General features: G+C 38.0%; 1 protein-coding gene across 3 annotated transcripts in view; it reads right to left on the bottom strand.

The window, feature by feature from the left end:
• Positions 1-607: 607 nt before the first annotated feature.
• The window catches only part of dennd4a (DENN/MADD domain containing 4A), a 31,789-nt gene continuing 13,249 nt past the window's right edge, over positions 608-19,147 (bottom strand). For 2 of the 3 annotated variants that reach the window (XM_087796741.1, XM_087796743.1), the window contains 16 exons: positions 16,431-16,564; positions 16,074-16,206; positions 15,479-15,685; positions 15,267-15,395; positions 15,039-15,183; positions 13,375-13,497; positions 13,093-13,203; positions 11,224-12,035; positions 9,580-9,793; positions 7,723-7,814; positions 7,485-7,660; positions 7,078-7,417; positions 5,845-5,956; positions 5,489-5,651; positions 5,345-5,409; positions 608-3,319 (listed from right to left, as the gene is read on the bottom strand). In XM_087796741.1, the coding sequence (XP_087652867.1) occupies positions 3,183-3,319; positions 5,345-5,409; positions 5,489-5,651; positions 5,845-5,956; positions 7,078-7,417; positions 7,485-7,660; positions 7,723-7,814; positions 9,580-9,793; positions 11,224-12,035; positions 13,093-13,203; positions 13,375-13,497; positions 15,039-15,183; positions 15,267-15,395; positions 15,479-15,685; positions 16,074-16,206; positions 16,431-16,564 (3,093 nt within the window). In that variant the 3' untranslated portion in view covers positions 608-3,182. The remainder of the gene's footprint in view (positions 3,320-5,344; positions 5,410-5,488; positions 5,652-5,844; positions 5,957-7,077; positions 7,418-7,484; positions 7,661-7,722; positions 7,815-9,579; positions 9,794-11,223; positions 12,036-13,092; positions 13,204-13,374; positions 13,498-15,038; positions 15,184-15,266; positions 15,396-15,478; positions 15,686-16,073; positions 16,207-16,430; positions 16,565-19,147) is intronic. The other variant, XM_087796742.1, reaches the window with a different exon arrangement.

Here is a 19,147-nt window from a genome sequence, read left to right as displayed (position 1 = left end):
TGTCACTAATCATTACTCATCACAATTATACACGCTGGAATACAAATGATAAGTTTTTATTTTTTAGCATTTTGAAAAACAAAGACCACACCTTTAAAAAATATATATATATATTGAATTAAAAAAAAACTTAATTTCTGTGGTCTGTTGTCACGATCGTAGTTATAATAAAATACTTAAATCTAAAGCTGGTCGTAATCGTGGCGTTAAATATACGATAAGATTGATAAATGGCCGTTCAGATCATTATCAGTTGCACTACTTACATGTTTTATTTTATTTTTGGGTCAATACTCATTATTATAAAGTATTTAATTCTAGATTTTTCATTTTTATTTTCTTTAATATTTATTGATAATGTCTAAAACATAGACCCATCGTAGACTGACTTCACGCGTCCAAGTCTGCCCGGTGACAGGAGGACGAACAAAAGGAAACACGTCTGTTAACGGTCGATGGGTCGCGTCGGTAACTAGGTCAGCAGAAATCCCCCTCGTTTACCAGCTGACCGAGCAAACAGACGCGATGACGAGAGACAAGTCTGCCGATTTTAATGTCTCAAATGATCCTTTTATAGAACTGGTGCGACAGAGAAGAACATCAAGAGTCAATAGAACAAGTGTTTATTTATAAACAACAGCAAATAATAAATCCATCAACAGCGTAAACGTTTTTTCTTCTATTTTATGTAAAATCCATACAAATCAAAAACCATACAAAGTTAAATATTTTCCTCCAAAGACGCTGTTAGTGTAGCAAACGTGTTTGGTCATCAGTGGCAGAAGCGATCGCCGTGTGTCCAGGAGTGAACATGTGAACACGTGAAGGTGACGCACACGCGTGTCGTCCAGACGCGACACAGGAAGTGCTTCTTGCACTTTGGCAGGTCCGAGCTTTTTTCCGTGTGCACTTGAGACACTTAGAGACACAAACCTGTAACGTTGACTCCAACAAACGCACAAACTGTTGAAGTTGTGTCCGTAAAGTTAGTATTTGAATGAGTTGATTGTTTTGTTTAGAGGAAATATACAAGTAGTAACAGTAACAGCACGATTATAAAAGATATTGCTTACAAAGAGTCAATAATTATGGAAGTATATCAGTGCAAGAATATTGAACATTGCAAATGTTGAAACCTTTTGTATTGAGTGTTGTTTCTTTAATATGATTATTTCATGATCAATTGAATTCAATCATTTATATGTAGAAAGTAGGGTTATTTGTATTAAATACAAAAAAAAATTACTACAAAATGTGTTTGTGGCATCCCTTGTGTTGTCTCCGGGTCAAGGTGACCCGAAGATTAAAGTTGTATACTTTATCACAACATTAAAGTAGTAGCAAAATCATGTTTTATTCAAATGTAACCTCAAGTTACGACTCCATATTTTTCTTAATCCTTGTGTTATCTCAGGGTCAAAGTGGCCTGAAGGCCAGAAAACAAATGTGTTTGTGGTATCCCTTGTGTTGTCTCCGGGTCATGGTGACCCGAAGATTAAAGTTGTATACTTTATCACAACATTAAAGTAGTAGCAAAATCATGTTTTATTCAAATGAAACCTCAAGTTACGACTCCATATTTTTCTTAATCCTTGTGTTATCTCAGGGTCATAGTGGCCTGAAGGCCAGAAAACAAATGTGTTTGTGGTATCCCTTGTGTTGTCTCTGGGTCAAGGTGACCCGAAGATTAAAGTTGTATACTTTATCACAACATTAAAGTAGTAGCAAAATCATGTTTTATTCAAATGTAACCTCAAGTTACGACTCCATATTTTTCTTAATCCTTGTGTTATCTCAGGGTCAAAGTGGCCTGAAGGCCAGAAAACAAAATGTGTTTGTGGTATCCCTTGTGTTGTCTCTGGGTCAAGGTGACCCGAAGATTAAAGTTGTATACTTTATCACAACATTAAAGTAGTAGCAAAATCATGTTTTATTCAAATGAAACCTCAAGTTACGACTCCATATTTTTCTTAATCCTTGTGTTATCTCAGGGTCAAAGTGGCCTGAAGGCCAGAAAACCAAATGTGTTTGTGGTATCCCTTGTGTTATCTCAGGATCAAGGTGACCCGAAGATTAAAGTTGTATACTTTATCACAACATTAAAGTAGTAGCAAAATCATTTATTAACAGATTAAAGTCATACAAAATACTTTATAATATTATTTAAAAAAAAACAACATTTTACTCTTTTTTATTTTTACTACGAGATTTTCCTATGACTAATCTTGTAATAAAGTATTATGTACAACTCTAAGTATTTTTCTACAACTTTAATCTTGTAGGAAAATAAATATTTTTATTTGATTAAGTATTTTGGACGACTTAAATCTTGTAATAAATGATTTGCCTTCAACTTTAATCTCATAGTAAGTATTTTATATGACTATAATCTTGTCGTAAAATAAACTTTTTTTAGAGTGGCCCTAATAAATGTTCAAAATTAACAAAATTTTAAAATATAGTTTTCTATTTAAAAAATATATATATTTTCTAAATTCAACATGTTTTTATTTGTGGCCTTCAATATAAAAAAAGTTGCCACAATTCAAGTTATAAAACAATTAAAAAAACATTCTAAATGTTCAACAAATTCAACAGTTGAATATTCTAAAAACACTGATATACTTCCATAAAAAAATCAAACTTTGATTCCCCCTTTTTTTTTGGTAGAAAATCAGTGGAATGTAACATAAATGTGCACAAAGATAAAAGTCCCTTCTTGCTTCAGATATGTGTGAGTAGTGTCGTAGTACCAGTGGTTATACACGCGTTATAAGGTGCCCAGGATGTGTCTCTGATTCAGGAAGCTTGTCCGAGTCACTGCTTCAGTGGCAGAAGCTCGTGTCGTCAAAGTGCTCAAAGGTAGAAACATGAATGTCTATAGCAAATATGAAACACACACAACGTAACAACAGTCTTGACACGGTCACCAGGACCACTGAGAAGTTTGGACGACTCACAAAAAGTTACTCACAGTTCCAACACTATGTCATCAAGTGTGTTTTACCTGTACAGGTGAGACATCATGAAAAATACAGCGGATTTTGATTATTTACACGTCACAACACGTGGTTTGTGTATTTACAGCTTCAGCCTGTGCTTCTTAAGAGCCGATCCTGAGTCTGAAGTGATAGAACCAGCGACGGTGAGGAGGTGTGTGGGGGGGTGCAGAGGGGGTGAGGTCACAGACCGGGCTGCCCGAAGGTCCTGCGACACTCCATGACCCCGGCGCCGGGCGGACGGTCACAGTTGTGCGTCAGCTTCACCAGGTTGGGAGTGAGACGGTCGTAGGCCAACTTGTACTCGCGGTCGAACGCATCTGGAACGAAGAATGTTTTGTTCAAATGAAACCTCAAGTTACTCCATATTTTTCTTAACCCTTGTGTTATCTCTGGGTCAAATTGGCCTGAAGGCCAGAAAACAAATGTGTTTGTGGCATCCCTTGTGTTGTCTCTGGGTCAAGGTGACCCGAAGATTAAAGCTGTATACTTTATCACAACATTAAAGTAGTAGAAAATCATGTTTTATTCAAATGAAACCTCAAGTTACGACTCCATATTTTTCTTAATCCTTGTGTTATCTCAGGGTCAAAGTGGCCTGAAGGCCAGAAAACAAATGTGTTTGTGGTATCCCTTGTGTTGTCTCCGGGTCATGGTGACCCGAAGATTAAAGTTGTATACTTTATCACAACATTAAAGTAGTAGCAAAATCATGTTTTATTCAAATGTAACCTCAAGTTACGACTCCATATTTTTCTTAACCCTTGTGTTATCTCTGGGTCAAATTGGCCTGAAGGCCAGAAAACAAATGTGTTTGTGGTATCCCTTGTGTTGTCTCTGGGTCAAGGTGACCCGAAGGCCAGAAAACAAATGTGTTTGTGGTATCCCTTGTGTTGCATTTGAGTCAAGGTGACCACTGCATATGTATTTATGGAAGCCAGGGAGGTCGTTGACCTTGACCCACAGACAACACAAGGGTTAACGTTATAAAAAAAATTCCTTCACGATAAAAATGGAAACAGATTAATAAGAAATAAAGTGTAATAAGACAACAGATAAGAGAAAATCCAAGTTAAGAAAACATCTTTAGCAACATTTTTTTTTGTTTTTATCATTATTAACAAACTTTAAATCAACCTGAATAAATAAGTTAATTACAAGACATTATGAATGAACGTCCATTAAATGGAGCAAAAATATTACCTAGTTATTATAATATTAAATGAAAAGATTTATGATTTGGTACTGGAATTAGGAAATTAGTTAAAAAATATTATAGAAATGATTAAGTTATGAATATACTTTATAATAGTTTATTTATACCTATTAGTAAATTGGAAGAAAATTAGATTCCAAGCCACACTCCATACCAGTAGGTGGCGGTAACGCACCAGTACGTTGTTTGAAAACCACCATAAGAAGAATACATTTATTAAACAAATATCATTTTCCATTTATTCAATTGTTTAAACATTCATGCGAGATCAAAGGAAGCTAAACTTATAGTTATAAATAGATGTAATTGTATATTTAAAAAAATGTACTGTATGTATAAAAAAAGATTTCATGTATTTATTTCGAAATGTTATATATGTATAAATCACATATCTGTATCCAAACATGTATTTCTTTATTCATTAATAATTATGTCATTCACGTCCGTCATATAAGACGAGAGGCTTATCAGTTCACACGTCACGCCAGCAGGGGGCACTAAATCCACAAATACGAGTAAAAACGTTCAAAGCGACGTGGTCTGACAAAATAATTAGGAATTCTACGTCTTTACAACTATCCTTTCTTCATTTCTTACTCATAAATATATATACACTGTATATATATATATCACAAAAATATATATATATATATTTGTAATTCATCAGAGTATTCTATTTTAAAGGATTTGCTTCATAAGTCACAAGGATTCCCAGTCAATATAAAACAATTTATTTATAAAATTATGAATTGTTTTTCTTCAGATATAGCATTTTAAAGTTGCACTTAAGAGTTAATAATAAAAATACAGCATCAGTTTTCCTCGGATGCAAACAGACCATACTAACCCTGCAGAGAAGTCATCAGTAGTCTGGGTGTTGCCGAGAGACAGATTAAAAATTATGATCTTAATTTTGGCAGCGAGTCAGATGTTAATGGATCAGTAATAATTCACCCTGAAGGGAACACGAACCCGCCGGCTAAATGTATCAGCGATCAATAATTCACGGGCTGGAGTGACAAGTTTGACCTGTTGGTGGTGCTGCAGGGAGCGTCAGAGGACTGGCAAAGTCACGGAGGGGAAACTTGAGCAGAGACTTTTTAGAACAGAGATAATATTTTGAACTCACTGATATTGATGTTGTTCTTGCCCAGAGCCACCAGAGCCAGGAACAGAAGATCTCGGTACAGACTCCTGTAGAGCGAGGAAAAAGGTGAATGTTTTCGTTGTGTTATTGACGTGAGATGGAGAGAGTTCTTGTGTTTCCTCTCACCTCTGCCTCTTGAAGCCCAACTCCGGGCCCAGGATCTGGATGATCTGGCTCATGGGCTGATGGACGTCGCTCTTCTTGATGCTCCTCACGAAGCTCTGCAGCAGCTCCACGGTGAAGATCTGACCCTCGGCGCACAACCCCGAGCGCACCAGCGAGTTGGCACCTGAGCGAGAAGAAAAAGAAGAAAGACGATAAAAAACCTCATAATAAAGTCCTGGATTAAATCATGAATGATTTTCTTCTTCTCGTGTCATTTAAATGCAAATGTGTGACCTTGATCAGACTTTCTATTTGACACTTTTTAAAAAGTCTCTCGGCTTTAAATATCTTTAGACTTTAAGGAGTGAGCAACTCACAGTGTGTGTTCCACAGCACGTAACAGGGATGAACTCTGTCCTGGTGCAGCTTCAGGTTGTCCCACATGATCCTCACCAGCACTTGCTTGCTCTCCTCGGTCGACACCGGAGTCTGAACCAATGAGAGGCTTTTATTAATGGACCGGGTGACAGCGATGGACACTACAATAGTTTCAGATGAAGATTCTGTTCACCTTGATTTTTTTTTAATCAATTAATACTACTGGACATCTTCTCCATTTCATTTGATCATATAAAGGCTTGTTAAAACATGCCTTTATATGATGGACAAAGAGAAACTAAATCTGACAAAAAGATAAAAGGCAGTTTAAATATAAGTATATTGACTTTAAGTGAACAAGATAAAGTTGTTATTTGACCGAATATCATTTCGTTTTTATAGATTTGTATTAAAAGGTTCTCCAAAAAAATAATAATTGTAGAAACATGTATTTATTTACTTTATTAGAATTACTTTTTTAGAATTTTCAGCAGAAATGAAGTATTTTCAGTCTAATCAAACGATTTTTTTACATAGTAGTGATTAAACAACTAACAAATTAAAAACTGTAATCGAAACCCTTTTTAATTATAACCTGTAGAAATTATATATGGCTTTTAAAATGTATTTTAGAGGGCACGTTGATAAAAGTAATAGAAAAGGAGACACTAACATCTTAAATCAAATAATTTAAAGTAATTTTACAGTTAAAATAATAAATAAAGAATAATAATAAAGAGCAAAACAAAATTGTTATTTAGCTGTAAACAAATCTACAAAACTAAGTTTTAAAGTTGTACAGTGATCACATGAGGGACAAGTAATTAGTAAGTAAGTAAGTAATTTTTATTTATATAGCGCTTTTCCAGACCAGGGTCACAAAGCGCTTAAACAATCAAAACAATATTCAATAAAGTATATACTTTAAAGATCAAGATAAAACTGATAACACAACAGGAGTTCCTGAAAATCAAGGAAAAGCCTGAACAAATAAAAACATCTTAAGATGTTTCTTAAAGGAGTCAGTAAATTAAGTAATTGTAGTGAAATAAAATGATAAAAAGAGAAAATTCAACTGAAATATTTAGAAGGTGTCTTTCATAAAACTAGTGGTCCTGGACATCGATAAATGTCATCACAATTGAACTAATAAAGTTTTATTTCATGTCTCCACTTGAAGTTAAACATCCAGATCTGAAGAGGACTTAACAAGTCTCCTGCTATAGACTAACCTGGTCTCCATGGCAACAGTGCTGGGAGGCCAGTATCAGAGCCGGCAGGTGACTCGGCAGCTCCAGTCGTCTGAAGTACCACACCAGGTTCCAGAAGATGATGGGGTGCTGGTCGACAACGCTGGGCGTCGAGATGGCCTGGTCGCCCTCGTTCACCAGCAGACTCTCCAGCTCCTTCCAGAGAACCAGAGGACTCAGATACGGAACCGTCACCGGCTCGGGAGCGGAGTAGGGTGCGGACGCGGCGGAACATCTACTGGGATTTCGTTCTGGTTCAGAAATGTCGGAGTTGAGTGACATGGACGTGTCCTCCTCTGTGACGGGGTCTGAGGTGGTCCTGCTAGGACACAGCGAGCGTTAGCTGCAGTAGATCAGAAGAATAAACAACACCAAATTGATTTTCTCACTTGATATGTGGCCGCAGATCTTTGATCTCCACGTTGAGGAACGGGAGGAAGGCGGTGCCACAGAAGGGACACGTGCTGTTGAGGTTGGAGTCGTCGGCGGTCCAGCCCGCCATGATCTCCTCGTCGTAGACCAGGCAGTCGCAGGTCTTGCACAGAGAGCAGCTGGACATCAGCACCTGTCACAACACAAACACGAGTTTCAACGTGAGGTCCGGTCGCTCGCCGGCGTCTCACTCACCTCGACGGTGTAGCTGGGCGACGGCTGGAAGCGGCCGGCGTCCGGGGACGACTCGGGGGTTCGGGGGATCTTCGGAGGAAGTGCCAGAGCACCTGAGGACAACAGAGGAATCAGCCTGATTGTTGCAGAGCAAACATTGTGATCAGTGGTTTTTCCATGAATGTTTCCCCAAATGTCATCTTTTGTTGTGTGCCTCCGGCTGTGCACGGCTTCCTGCGCCATGAATCAGCGTTCATCTCTGTTGGCCTATTTCTCAAAGAATACAGACGGAGCTTTCTTCTGACTAAATTTAGTTTTTTTTTTAAATCAAGAAACTGAGAAATGAAAGCATCCAAGCAACATAGAACAAACGCTCCAGTATGTATCATATATAAAATTGTATTTTTTATCCACGTGTTACTGCGTCATTCAAATCAGAATGAATCATGAGGCACACATCTACTGTGAATGTGTTGCGTTACAGCGCTGCAGGTGGAGGAGAAAGTAGAGCACAGACCACCTGTAGACTTGTGCTGAGAGCACCATCTGAGTGGAAACTGTTTTAGTTCACTGTAAATACTCGGATGATGAGGCCTCATGAAACAGATGATGCAATACGGTGTCTTGATTTTGAAATGGCAACCCAAGTTAGAAAATGTTGTCACTATTAGATTGCAGCCAATCATTATAAAGCGGAGACTGCCATCTAGTGGCCTTTCAAAATAAAGATCCTGTGTCATGATACAGTCTTCACTACACAGCTGTTCCATGAAGACTCATCAACCCATGACTTGCTTTAGTTTTGAGTTTTGAGTTTACATTTTATTTAATTTTAATTTACAGTAATTAGATCATAGTTTATTTAGACAATAATACAAATATTTTGAATATCGTTTGCAACCTATTGCAAATAAAAGCCATCGTTGCATCTCATGGACAAGGTTGAAAAGTTAGTTTATCTAAAAAGGAGTAACAAGTCACATTATTGCTTGTTCCAACAAAGCGATACATTTTTTTGTGTCACTCCTGTCAGGAATTTATTGATAAAGAAGATTTTCTCGAGATTCCAAGTTCCAATTGCCACGTCTTGTTATGTCTATACATTAAATAGCCGGTGATCTTCGACACGTCAAGGATGGAGAGCTTGATCTTTGCTTTGAGCTAGGACTAAAATACAGGCACTGGGACGTATCGTAAGCACTGTCGCCCTGTTTTTCGATGATGCTCGACACAAACTCTAAACTGAAGCAACTGCTGGGCAATAAAAACATTTCCCTGGAACGTGTCTTAATATTAACCACTAGGTGGCAACACAAACCCACTCATTTACAAGCTCAGTCTCTATGATTTAGATAAGAGACATTGATTTTATACAAGTATATGACATTAGGAGAAATGAAAGGGAGCCTTTTCAACGGAAAGCATGCTCCCACCTATGCTATAGTACAATGTTCTTAGTTATATGTTAGTATAATATAATATAATTACAATTTATGTGCATAAAACGTCTCTTATTCTTCAATACATGTTTCTTCAACCAGTCATTTGCCACATACACGTTATCACATTGTAAGTAGACTCCAATAATCCAGTGTTAAATAACAAAAATCACATCAACTTTTTGAAAAAAAGAAAATAATTTTACGTATGATGATCTTATCAAGATCTCATAAAATACATTTTCCTCCTCTATATCGCCTTGGAGGCTCAGTAGAATGGTGTAACTGTCACTTCTTGACAAATAAAGCATATGTATTTGTTTTCTGAACGAGAAAAAGTTTAAGGAAGTATGGCACTGATCAGCTCCATATAACGTTAACATATTTTCTTATTTTTCAAACTATTGACATGTAAAATGTCACTTGTTTGTGGACAAACCTGAGAAGGAGTTGTGTCTGAAGACTCTGTCAGGAGTGCAGGGGCTTCCCAGGTTGTTGTGTCCGACGACAGGACTCTTCCTGAGTCGAGACACGCTGCTGTGCTGAGGCGACGTGAATCCGTCCGGGTCCAGAATGGAGTCATGGTCCAGCAGGGAGGAACAGTCTACATCTCCTGAGGTCAGGGAGGACACGCTGATGCGGTCACAGCCATCCTGTTGTGAACAAGAACCAGGTTAGAGAACATTTGACAAGAGATGAGTCAATGAGGCTTCATGAAACAGCTGTGAAGGGAAGACACTGTATCATGATACATTGTCTTCTTATTGAAAGTCCACTAGATGTCACTCTCGGATATAATATTTGTCTATAATCTACTAATTCAATGAAACCTGGCATCATATTCAAACTTAGTGCCATCTAGTGGCCTTTCAAAATGAAGACACTGTATCATGATGCAGTGTTTTCATTTTGAAATACTTCTAGATGACACTCTTTGCTTTATAATATTTGTCTTTAATCAACCAATACAATGAAACCTGGCATCATTTTCAAACCAAGAGTGTCATCTAGTGGCCTTTCAAAAAGATCATGATACATTGTCATAGCTGTTTCATGAAGCCTCATCAACCCATTACTACATTTTAGGGGACATCCACTAGATGTCACTCTCGGATATAATATTTGTCTATAATCTACTAATTCAATGAAACCTGGCATCATATTCAAACTTAGTGCCATCTAGTGGCCTTTCAAAATGAAGACACTGTATCATGATGCAGTGTTTTCATTTTGAAATACTTCTAGATGACACTCTTTGCTTTATAATATTTGTCTTTAATCAACCAGTACAATGAAACCTGGCATCATTTTCAAACCAAGAGTGTCATCTAGTGGCCTTTCAAAAAGATCATGATACATTGTCATAGCTGTTTCATGAAGCCTCATCAACCCATTACTACATTTTAGGGGACATCCACTAGATGTCACTCTCGGATATAATATTTGTCTATAATCTACTAATTCAATGAAACCTGGCATCATATTCAAACTTAGTGCCATCTAGTGGCCTTCCAAAATGAAGACACTGTATCATGATGCAGTGTTTTCATTTTGAAATACTTCTAGAGGACACTCTTTGCTTTATAATATTTGTCTTTAATCAACCAATACAATGAAACCTGGCATCATTTTCAAACCAAGAGTGTCATCTAGTGGCCTTTCAAAAAGATCATGATACATTGTCATAGCTGTTTCATGAAGCCTCATCAACCCATTACTACATTTTAGGGGACATCCACTAGATGTCACTCTCGGATATAATATTTGTCTATAATCTACTAATTCAATGAAACCTGGCATCATATTCAAACTTAGTGCCATCTAGTGGCCTTTCAAAATGAAGACACTGTATCATGATGCAGTGTTTTCATTTTGAAATACTTCTAGATGACACTCTTTGCTTTATAATATTTGTCTTTATTCAACCAATACAATGAAACCTGGCATCATATTCAAACCAAGAGTGTCATCTAGTGGCCTTTCAAAAAGATCCTGATACATTGTCATAGCTGTTTCATGAAGCCTCATCAACCCATTACTACATTTTAGGGGACTTTTAGGGAAAATATTGGAGGGTACGGACCTGTGTTAAGGAGGTCTGGGAGGAGAGCCGGGAGTAGAGGCGGCTGGCCTTCTCGGCCACACCCTTGCCCGCCGATATGAAGCTGCTCCTGAAGCTGTCCAGGGTGGGCGTGAACAGAGAGTCCCTGGAGAACGTGGACGGAGTTGGCGAGGAGGGAGACACCAAAGACGAAGGCCTGTCCCTGCTGGACGGTCCAAGAGGGAGGGAGGGCGACTGTCTCATGCGCTCCCTGGGTTTGACGGGCAGCGGGAGGTGTGTGTTGGAGCGCAGCAGGGGGGCGGGTCGAGGGCACGAGTGAGGAGGAGAGGTGGGTTGAAACAAGGGGCTGGAGGGTTGCTGCAGGTCCAGGCTGGGCGCCCGGCTGATTAAAGGACTGTTGTGGTTCATGTACGTCTCGATCTCCTCCGCCAGCTCGCGGCGCGCCGTCGGGGTGTTGTTGTTGTCGCTCTCTGCTTGTGTTGATGTTGCCAAGAGAGACAGGGGATCGAACCCCGTCTGGATATCAGTCCTGCTCACGGTGCAGCTGAAGCTCCTCTTTAAAAGTGGACTTGAACTCCCTCCCTCCTCCCCCTTCTGCCCTCCCTCCTCTTCCTCCACCACCGGCTGGTGCACCAGCTGAGGGACTGTAAGTGTTAGCTTTCCATCTGCACCTGACAGGTCCAGGGACTTTGGACGCTCTGTTTTTGTTCTGCAGTGACGGCTGACGTGATATGTTGGACTTGATAACTGCTCGCTGGGATTTACTGCGTGAGCATCTTTGGAGTTTTCAGAGGAGTTTGTGTTGCTGCTGTTTGAGGAATCAATGTCAGGACCTGTAGGTTGAAGATACGATAAGTCACCTTAAGTATCAGAGCAAATTCTAGGGACAAATATTATATACGATGATGACTTCATTCTGTTGAGTGTAAATCCCAAATATAAAAGCATTTTTGTTATTTGAAGTAGATTGAAATAAAGATATATTCAACAGCTGAAGAACTACTCTGATTTTGCCTGAAAGTGCAAATATTTGGTTATTTCTACTCCATCCTGTAAATATAAAGATGTTTTTTTAAATAAATTATACTTAATTATTCTGATCAGGGTTTCCAATAATATTAACAACAACATCCGCTGATTTATTCCACATTAAACACATTCTTTCATTAAAAATAATCTCTTATATTGTAAACATTTACTATAAAGATACACAAAACTCTTTCACATGCTGAAAAAAACCTAAAATTAATGTATAAAATAGACACAGATCTAAGACATAGATTAATAATCTGATCATAGATCATATTATGTGGAATATCAGAAGGATTTAACTAGTTGTTTTCCCCCGAAACCTTACTTTAAATAACCTAAGTAAAAATGTAAATATGGTATAATTGAAGAGTTAACAGCTACAAATGTCATGAAAGTAAACCTTTTGAAAGATCTTAGCATCAACTTTAGTAGAAAACATTGCTTTTACACACTACATCTCAATAAATAAACAAAACAATTAGGATTTCCTCATATGTAAAAGCCAGTCACTCATTCAAAAATATTTCTAAATTCACTCATATTCCAATGATGCTAGACTACATCAACAGCAGATACATCCAGTAGTATGTGTAATTGAAATTTGCAGAATAAAAAACTTGCCGCTTCAATCAGTTCTGTATGTTCCAAGTTACTTTCTCAAACCATATATTCATCCTGAATAAATCCTGTTTCACACATGCGTACAGACAGGCGATTACATGGTCACATAACACCTACGTCCGTTGACATCATTTTTAACAAGAGCTACATTACGCCCACACCGGAAAATGACTCGGCAGGCGAATGTTTCTACCACCGTGATGATTCTCTTTTTTTGCACAGCTAATCATAACTCACCAGAATCTCTTGTTCCTTTGTCTTCAATTCGAGATGAATTTTCACTTTCCCTGCAGCACATTTTCTCCTCCTCTTTGGATAAGGAATCGTACCCTTGGTCTGACTGTCCACCTTTAATATAGTTAAGTCATGATTAAATAATGTTCAGAGCAGCATTGAAATAACCATATTTCTTTATGAACTCCGTGGAACAATTTTATTCACCAACCTTCATGTTAAACAATTAAATGAGAAATATGTTCATATAGTGATGAAAAAAAAGGTAGACTTTTCTTTTCGTACCTGTGCTGAATCCATCGTCACTTGAGTCCATTTTATTGAAGTCTGTGTCGATGGACGTGCGCTCAGCAGAGTCGTTAGCACTGTCCAAACTACCGTGACTGACAGTGTCCAGATCGCTGCCGTCTGTCGGAGCGTAAGAGAAAGAGTTGATTTGAGCAACATAAAAAAAGATAGAAATCTGAACGTAACATCAATCAGTATACTGAGAAAAACTAGATGCTCTTTAAAACAGATTTTTTTTTTTTGATACAGACAAAACTCTTACAAGACATATTAAGTAGTTTATCAATTGATTCCAAGCTGTTGCTACATCAAACATCAAATGTAACCATATTATGTACATTTTCATGTCAACTAGCTATATCTTATAATAGAATTCAGCTCTTTTTGACTTTCAAGATGATTAAAAATGACGTCACATATGCCTGTACTTGCTTATTACTCGAGCGGAAACTATTGTTTTGGCTCATGAACCTCGGTGATCCTTTATCTCCTAAATGATTTCATGGTGTACTCTGCCGACTCTTCAGAAATAATTCAAATAATGTAGAGAAAGTGGGAACAGAAGATATTATTTATTACAAGTTCCAAACTTTTACTAGGCAGTTTCTTCTTTAGTTCCTCTTTTTAATAAGCTGATGATTTTTATTTGTACGGCTGAATGTGCCAGTACTTTAAATGTGTGTTTAAGGATAAGCTTGTGATAAACGTTATGAAGAATGAAACAAACAGAATGAAGAGAAAATACTTCCTCTTCTAATTCATGTTGGAAACACATCTGACCGTATTTCTCAGATGAGACATGAAGAAGTAAACAGCGTCCTAATTATACAATATTTTATGATTGTTGAGACATCTTTAGTAAACTATGGATAAAATGAATCAGCCCACATATCATATTAGATGATAAAGTTGCTTTATTTCCGCTGCCAGGAATTAGCTTCAAGGTTTTTGGCCAAAACGGTGTTGATAGTTACTGTATATCACGACTGTCGGATAGTTAGATATATATTCGTGTCTCCTCCTGATTTCTATCCGTTTTTTAACCTTGAAAGCCATAAAAATGCAATGAGTCTAAGCCATGAAACATTTAGCGTGAATATCTTCTGTAATTAAGTGTTTCTTACATCATTTTGTCAGAGCCTGAAGGCAAGAAAACATCGATTTCCTCAAGTAAACACATAGTATTAGGCAGATGAGCCTGAGAAGTACTTGCACTTGATCATGTTGTGGACATTAAAGATGCTGATGTGATTTTCAGTTTCCAGCAGGATCATCAGATCACAAAACTAGGATGTTATTGTAATTTCTATGGAGGTAAATCAGTGTCATCAGGCTAATAAATGGTTACATTTTAACTGTTCTAATCTTACAAGTTTAAATTGGGTTATTTAGATGTTTTTTTTTAATTCAGTAGTTTCTATTTTAAAAGGTTGGATTTCTATTTAAAAAATACTTTCTGCCCTCTTACCAGCAGCCCATAATTTCCCTCTTGTTAGGCGGGTCTTTAGGTTAAAAATCCAAAAATGTGCTTTCAATTCCAATGTCGTATAGACTTACAAGATGTTTGTTGAAGCAACAGAACCCAAGAACACGTCTCTGCTCAAGCGTGTAAATCAGTCAGCATCAGATATCAGGGTTACTCTGGATATTGTTATTCTGACCTGACAGTTGAGGGTCCCGGTGCGGGGTCTGTTGTTTTCTCCCCACTTGCTTGAACTGGGCCACACCTCTCACCACATTCCTCAGCTTGGCCCACAGAAAGAAGCCCCCCCTGGTGGTGGAGGGCCACGTGCTCTCCAGAACCGCCTGCACGGGCAGCATGTATACATTACAACTCATGTTTGAAATAAACATTAAGAGCAGCCGTGCAAAAAAAAAAAAGCACTAACCTTGTTGTAGTAGCCGTAGGTGATGGCGTTGGGCTGGACTCCAGCCTTCTTCATCTCAAACAGAACCCTGACGGCAAGGACCGGCTGGCTGTACTGACCGCACAGCTGCAGCAGCACTCGGTAACAAACCTTAATAGGGAAACAGAGGATATGTTTCTATCAATAAAAGTGTCCAATAAAAAGTATTTCTGGACTTTTATTTGTTCTTCTACCTCATCTGGAGCCTGCAGCTTCTTGTCTTGCATCTTCCTCAGGACGTCGTACGCCAGCCGGAGCGAACGCACTTTGGAGTGGCAGCTGTTGACAAAGCCCGGCAGGCAGATGAACCACAGACCGTAACAGTGACGCAGCAGACATTTGGACCACATTTGAGGCACGGACGATTGAGTCTTGGCCATCTTCTGCGCAGATTTGAGCTCCTGCAGAAACACACATTTTAAACATACAATAAATCATGATTTCCCATTTTAGGCATATTAATACATTTCAAAAAATAAAATCTAAGCACTGACGTCTTGCTTTTCGTTAAAACTGCCTGATTCTATTTATTATGATTTTGATTTAGCTGACAAGTACAGATTTTGTATTTATTTTAACAGGGTTGGTACAGCTTAAGGAATGTTAAATGCAGGGTTTAATACAATTTAAAATTGAATGCAGGACTAACTGGATATCAAAACATCAAATCCATTCTATAGATTTAGGGATCATTTTTATATAAACATTAGAAAACTGGCAATTTTTAACTTTAAATACAACGCAAACTCTTTTTGCAGTGTCCTCATTTTTTGCTACGTCTGTGCTGACCTGTTTGGAGCGTCTAAAAATGGCTGCCGGGCTGGCGGGGTTGCTGTTGCGTGACGTCAGGCTGGATGAAGAAGTGCTCTGTCCCTCAAGTGGCTCCAGAAGCTCAGGACTCAGGACAGGGAACCCGGAGTAACTGCAGAAACACATTTTAATCGATAAGAACCTGTGACTGGCGGAGACGTAAGAGTGACTAAAATAAAACAATAGTTCCGGTTCTCGACACTTTGATGTTAGAAAAGAGCTTTTGATCTGAAAGTATCAGCCGCGCTGTGCTGACAGATTCAACTCTTCTACAACAGCTGTGAGGAAATGTGTGTGGGAAGATGAATCAATCACTTCGGGGGGGGGGACGTGTACCTATAACAAAGAGGATGTTCTTCTCCCTGTGGTAGTGGGGGCAGCTCTGGAGGGTTGATGTAAACGGTGTGCTCGCTGAGATATGACTCATCCAGCTCAATCAATCTGGTGTCCTCAGGCCGCTCGCTGTCCATCTGGATGGCAAAAGACATTATTGTTGGCTTCTCTAAGCTCCGCTGAAACATAAATCCATAGGAATCACACTAGAGCTCCGGTACATCTGACAGCAAACCTCGCATCGGATATGATGTCACGTGTACTTCTTTCCCCCAATTTCAGAATTGAAATTAAATAAATTAAATTGTTTTTATCAGTTATTTTATATATTTATATTTCAATAAAAGGTGAATAAAATATATATTTGTTTTATTTAAAATTACAAATATTTTAAAGTTTGGACATATTTTGGTTTCAAAACGAATGAAAGCAGTTACGACTTCGTCAAGAGTCATGTGGTCTGTAAATTCTGCAACACCAGAGTCAAGTACTCGACAATACTACAAATATATTTGTTCCTACAGTATCGCAATGAATTGTATTAAGTTGTGTAACAGTTTAAATATGTTATTTCACAGTTAATGTGACCAAAATGATCATAGTTATTTTTATGGCAGTGTTTTTGCAACTTGCTGAAATCTTTCAAAAGTACTTTGAGGATAATGAAATCATTTAACATAGTTTTATTTAGCAACATAATATGCAGGTGTTTAGAACCAACCAAATTAATAAAAATCAAAAAAAGTAATAATATTACTTATAATATTTCCTACTCAAACTAAATCAGGTTTTGCTGATCACACACACGAAACTAGGCGATCTCAGCCTGTATTTGAGCAGTGTTAAATACAAAATCAGCCTTTATTGATTTGAGGCAGTTTCCAAGGACGAACACAACATAAACTGGGATAAGAGTAAACTGTGAGTAGCTGTGAGTAAACCACGGTAACCATAATGGTCGCAAAATGACATCACTGATCATATCTAACCCCTGTTTCGTAATATGTGTCGTCAAATTGTTGCCAATACACTTCGCCACTGACAGATGCCAGTGAATAACACTTGGTGAAAGAAAAGGGTCTTACCAAGCATGAGGTAGAATTTGTGACAGACATTCTGATAAACCGTCATGATTGGCGCTTATTTTTGACAAACATTGATATCATGGCAGTGCTTCAATCTCCCGAGCTGTGAAAGATCATTTTTTCCACTTAGCCGAGTGCATGATTCAGTCAAGTCAATCCCCCTGACCTGTTTACCCTCCGGCTCGGATGCTACATTTCCCCTCTTTCGCTTGTTGACCTTCCTCTTCTTCTAAAGAGGTCTTTCTCAATAGCTCAATAAATGCCGACCTCAGCAGACGTTCACTGATTCAATGCTTCCAGTTCTTTAACACAAAGAGCATTTGTAAAGTGACACAGCGGAGGTCTGACTTCCTAATTGCACAATATTGCAAGATAAAGGAGATTATGGGATGGCGGACGGATGTTTTGTCGCCTTTGTCTGGTCGGGAAAACTTGAAGAAATTGAACAAAGAAAATGTAGCTAGAAAGCAGGAAATTAAATGAAGGAAAAACAACTGTATGCTTGAACAACATCACTGTGCTGGAGCAGGAACTTTTCTACTGGTTTTCACTTTTAATCCTTTAGCCTCCATCTGACATAAGACCACGTGTTGTGTTTAAGCAGAAGCTGCGATGATGAATCATGTGTGGTAATCTGGATTAAGTTATTTAAAACCATGCTGTGGAATTGAGGCAAGCATAGCAAAGAAAACTCTCTCTCTCTCTCTCTCTCTCTCTCTCTATATATATATATATATCTGCCAAAAATCTTTCGGTGATGATTAAAGAAAAAGAAAAAAATTATTGTTCGTTAATCAGCTTTGCATAAAGATTTTTATGCAATTAGACAAACACAACATGCTCCATATTTATTTATCAAAGCTCTACTTGCCATTTGGACAAACAATAATTTGGCACATCGCAACACAGCAAGCTAAATTACTTTAATTTGTCTAAAAAAAAAGAGCGGTAAAAGGTAGAAAATGTCCCTTGATATTTCCTACGTCGGGAATTGTTTCGCATTGAATGGCTATTTTAACAACCAACCTTTTTAAGAGAGACTATTATTTCTGCCAGATGGAGTCTGCTCGTCATTATGACATTTGAGATTTTAGCCAATAAGATCTCCGATGACTGTTGATCAGTTCTGGGAAAACTCTTCTTTGTTTTTTATTTTTTGGGGGGTTATTTTACTTTGTTCAGTTTCTTCTTATTACTCAAAATATGTTCCAAAAATATAGACATTTTCTTTTAAAGATACAATTAATAATATAAATGTAAATATAACTTCTTTTTTTTTTAATAGGTCATGGCATAATTACATTTATTAAAGCACATTTTTTGTTGGGGGTGAAGCCTATCGCAGCAGCTTAGGGCGTGAGGACTCGTGTGTACCCGGAGTAAACCCACCCAACAACAGAGAACATACTATCTCCACACAGAAAGACTCTACTTTTTTATCCCTTCTCTTTCGTCTGGATGGCCACTCATTGCAGTCACAGCAAATATTGTGGCGCCTAAAGAAATGTAGTTTGTGTAAAGCATTCATTATTAATTGCATTATTAGTTTTTGAGGTAAAATCAATCATAAGAGCTCATCTGCAGAGTGCTGTGGTTTGTTTAAGCGGCAGATTATTCATGTTGGTTGACACAGCA

This window comes from Callionymus lyra, chromosome 8 (assembly GCF_982586985.1).
Source record: "Callionymus lyra chromosome 8, fCalLyr1.hap1.1, whole genome shotgun sequence".
Lineage (NCBI taxonomy): Eukaryota > Metazoa > Chordata > Actinopteri > Syngnathiformes > Callionymidae > Callionymus > Callionymus lyra.
The sequence above is the reverse complement of the archived record's forward strand: the minus strand, read 5'-3'. Positions and strand labels throughout refer to the sequence as shown.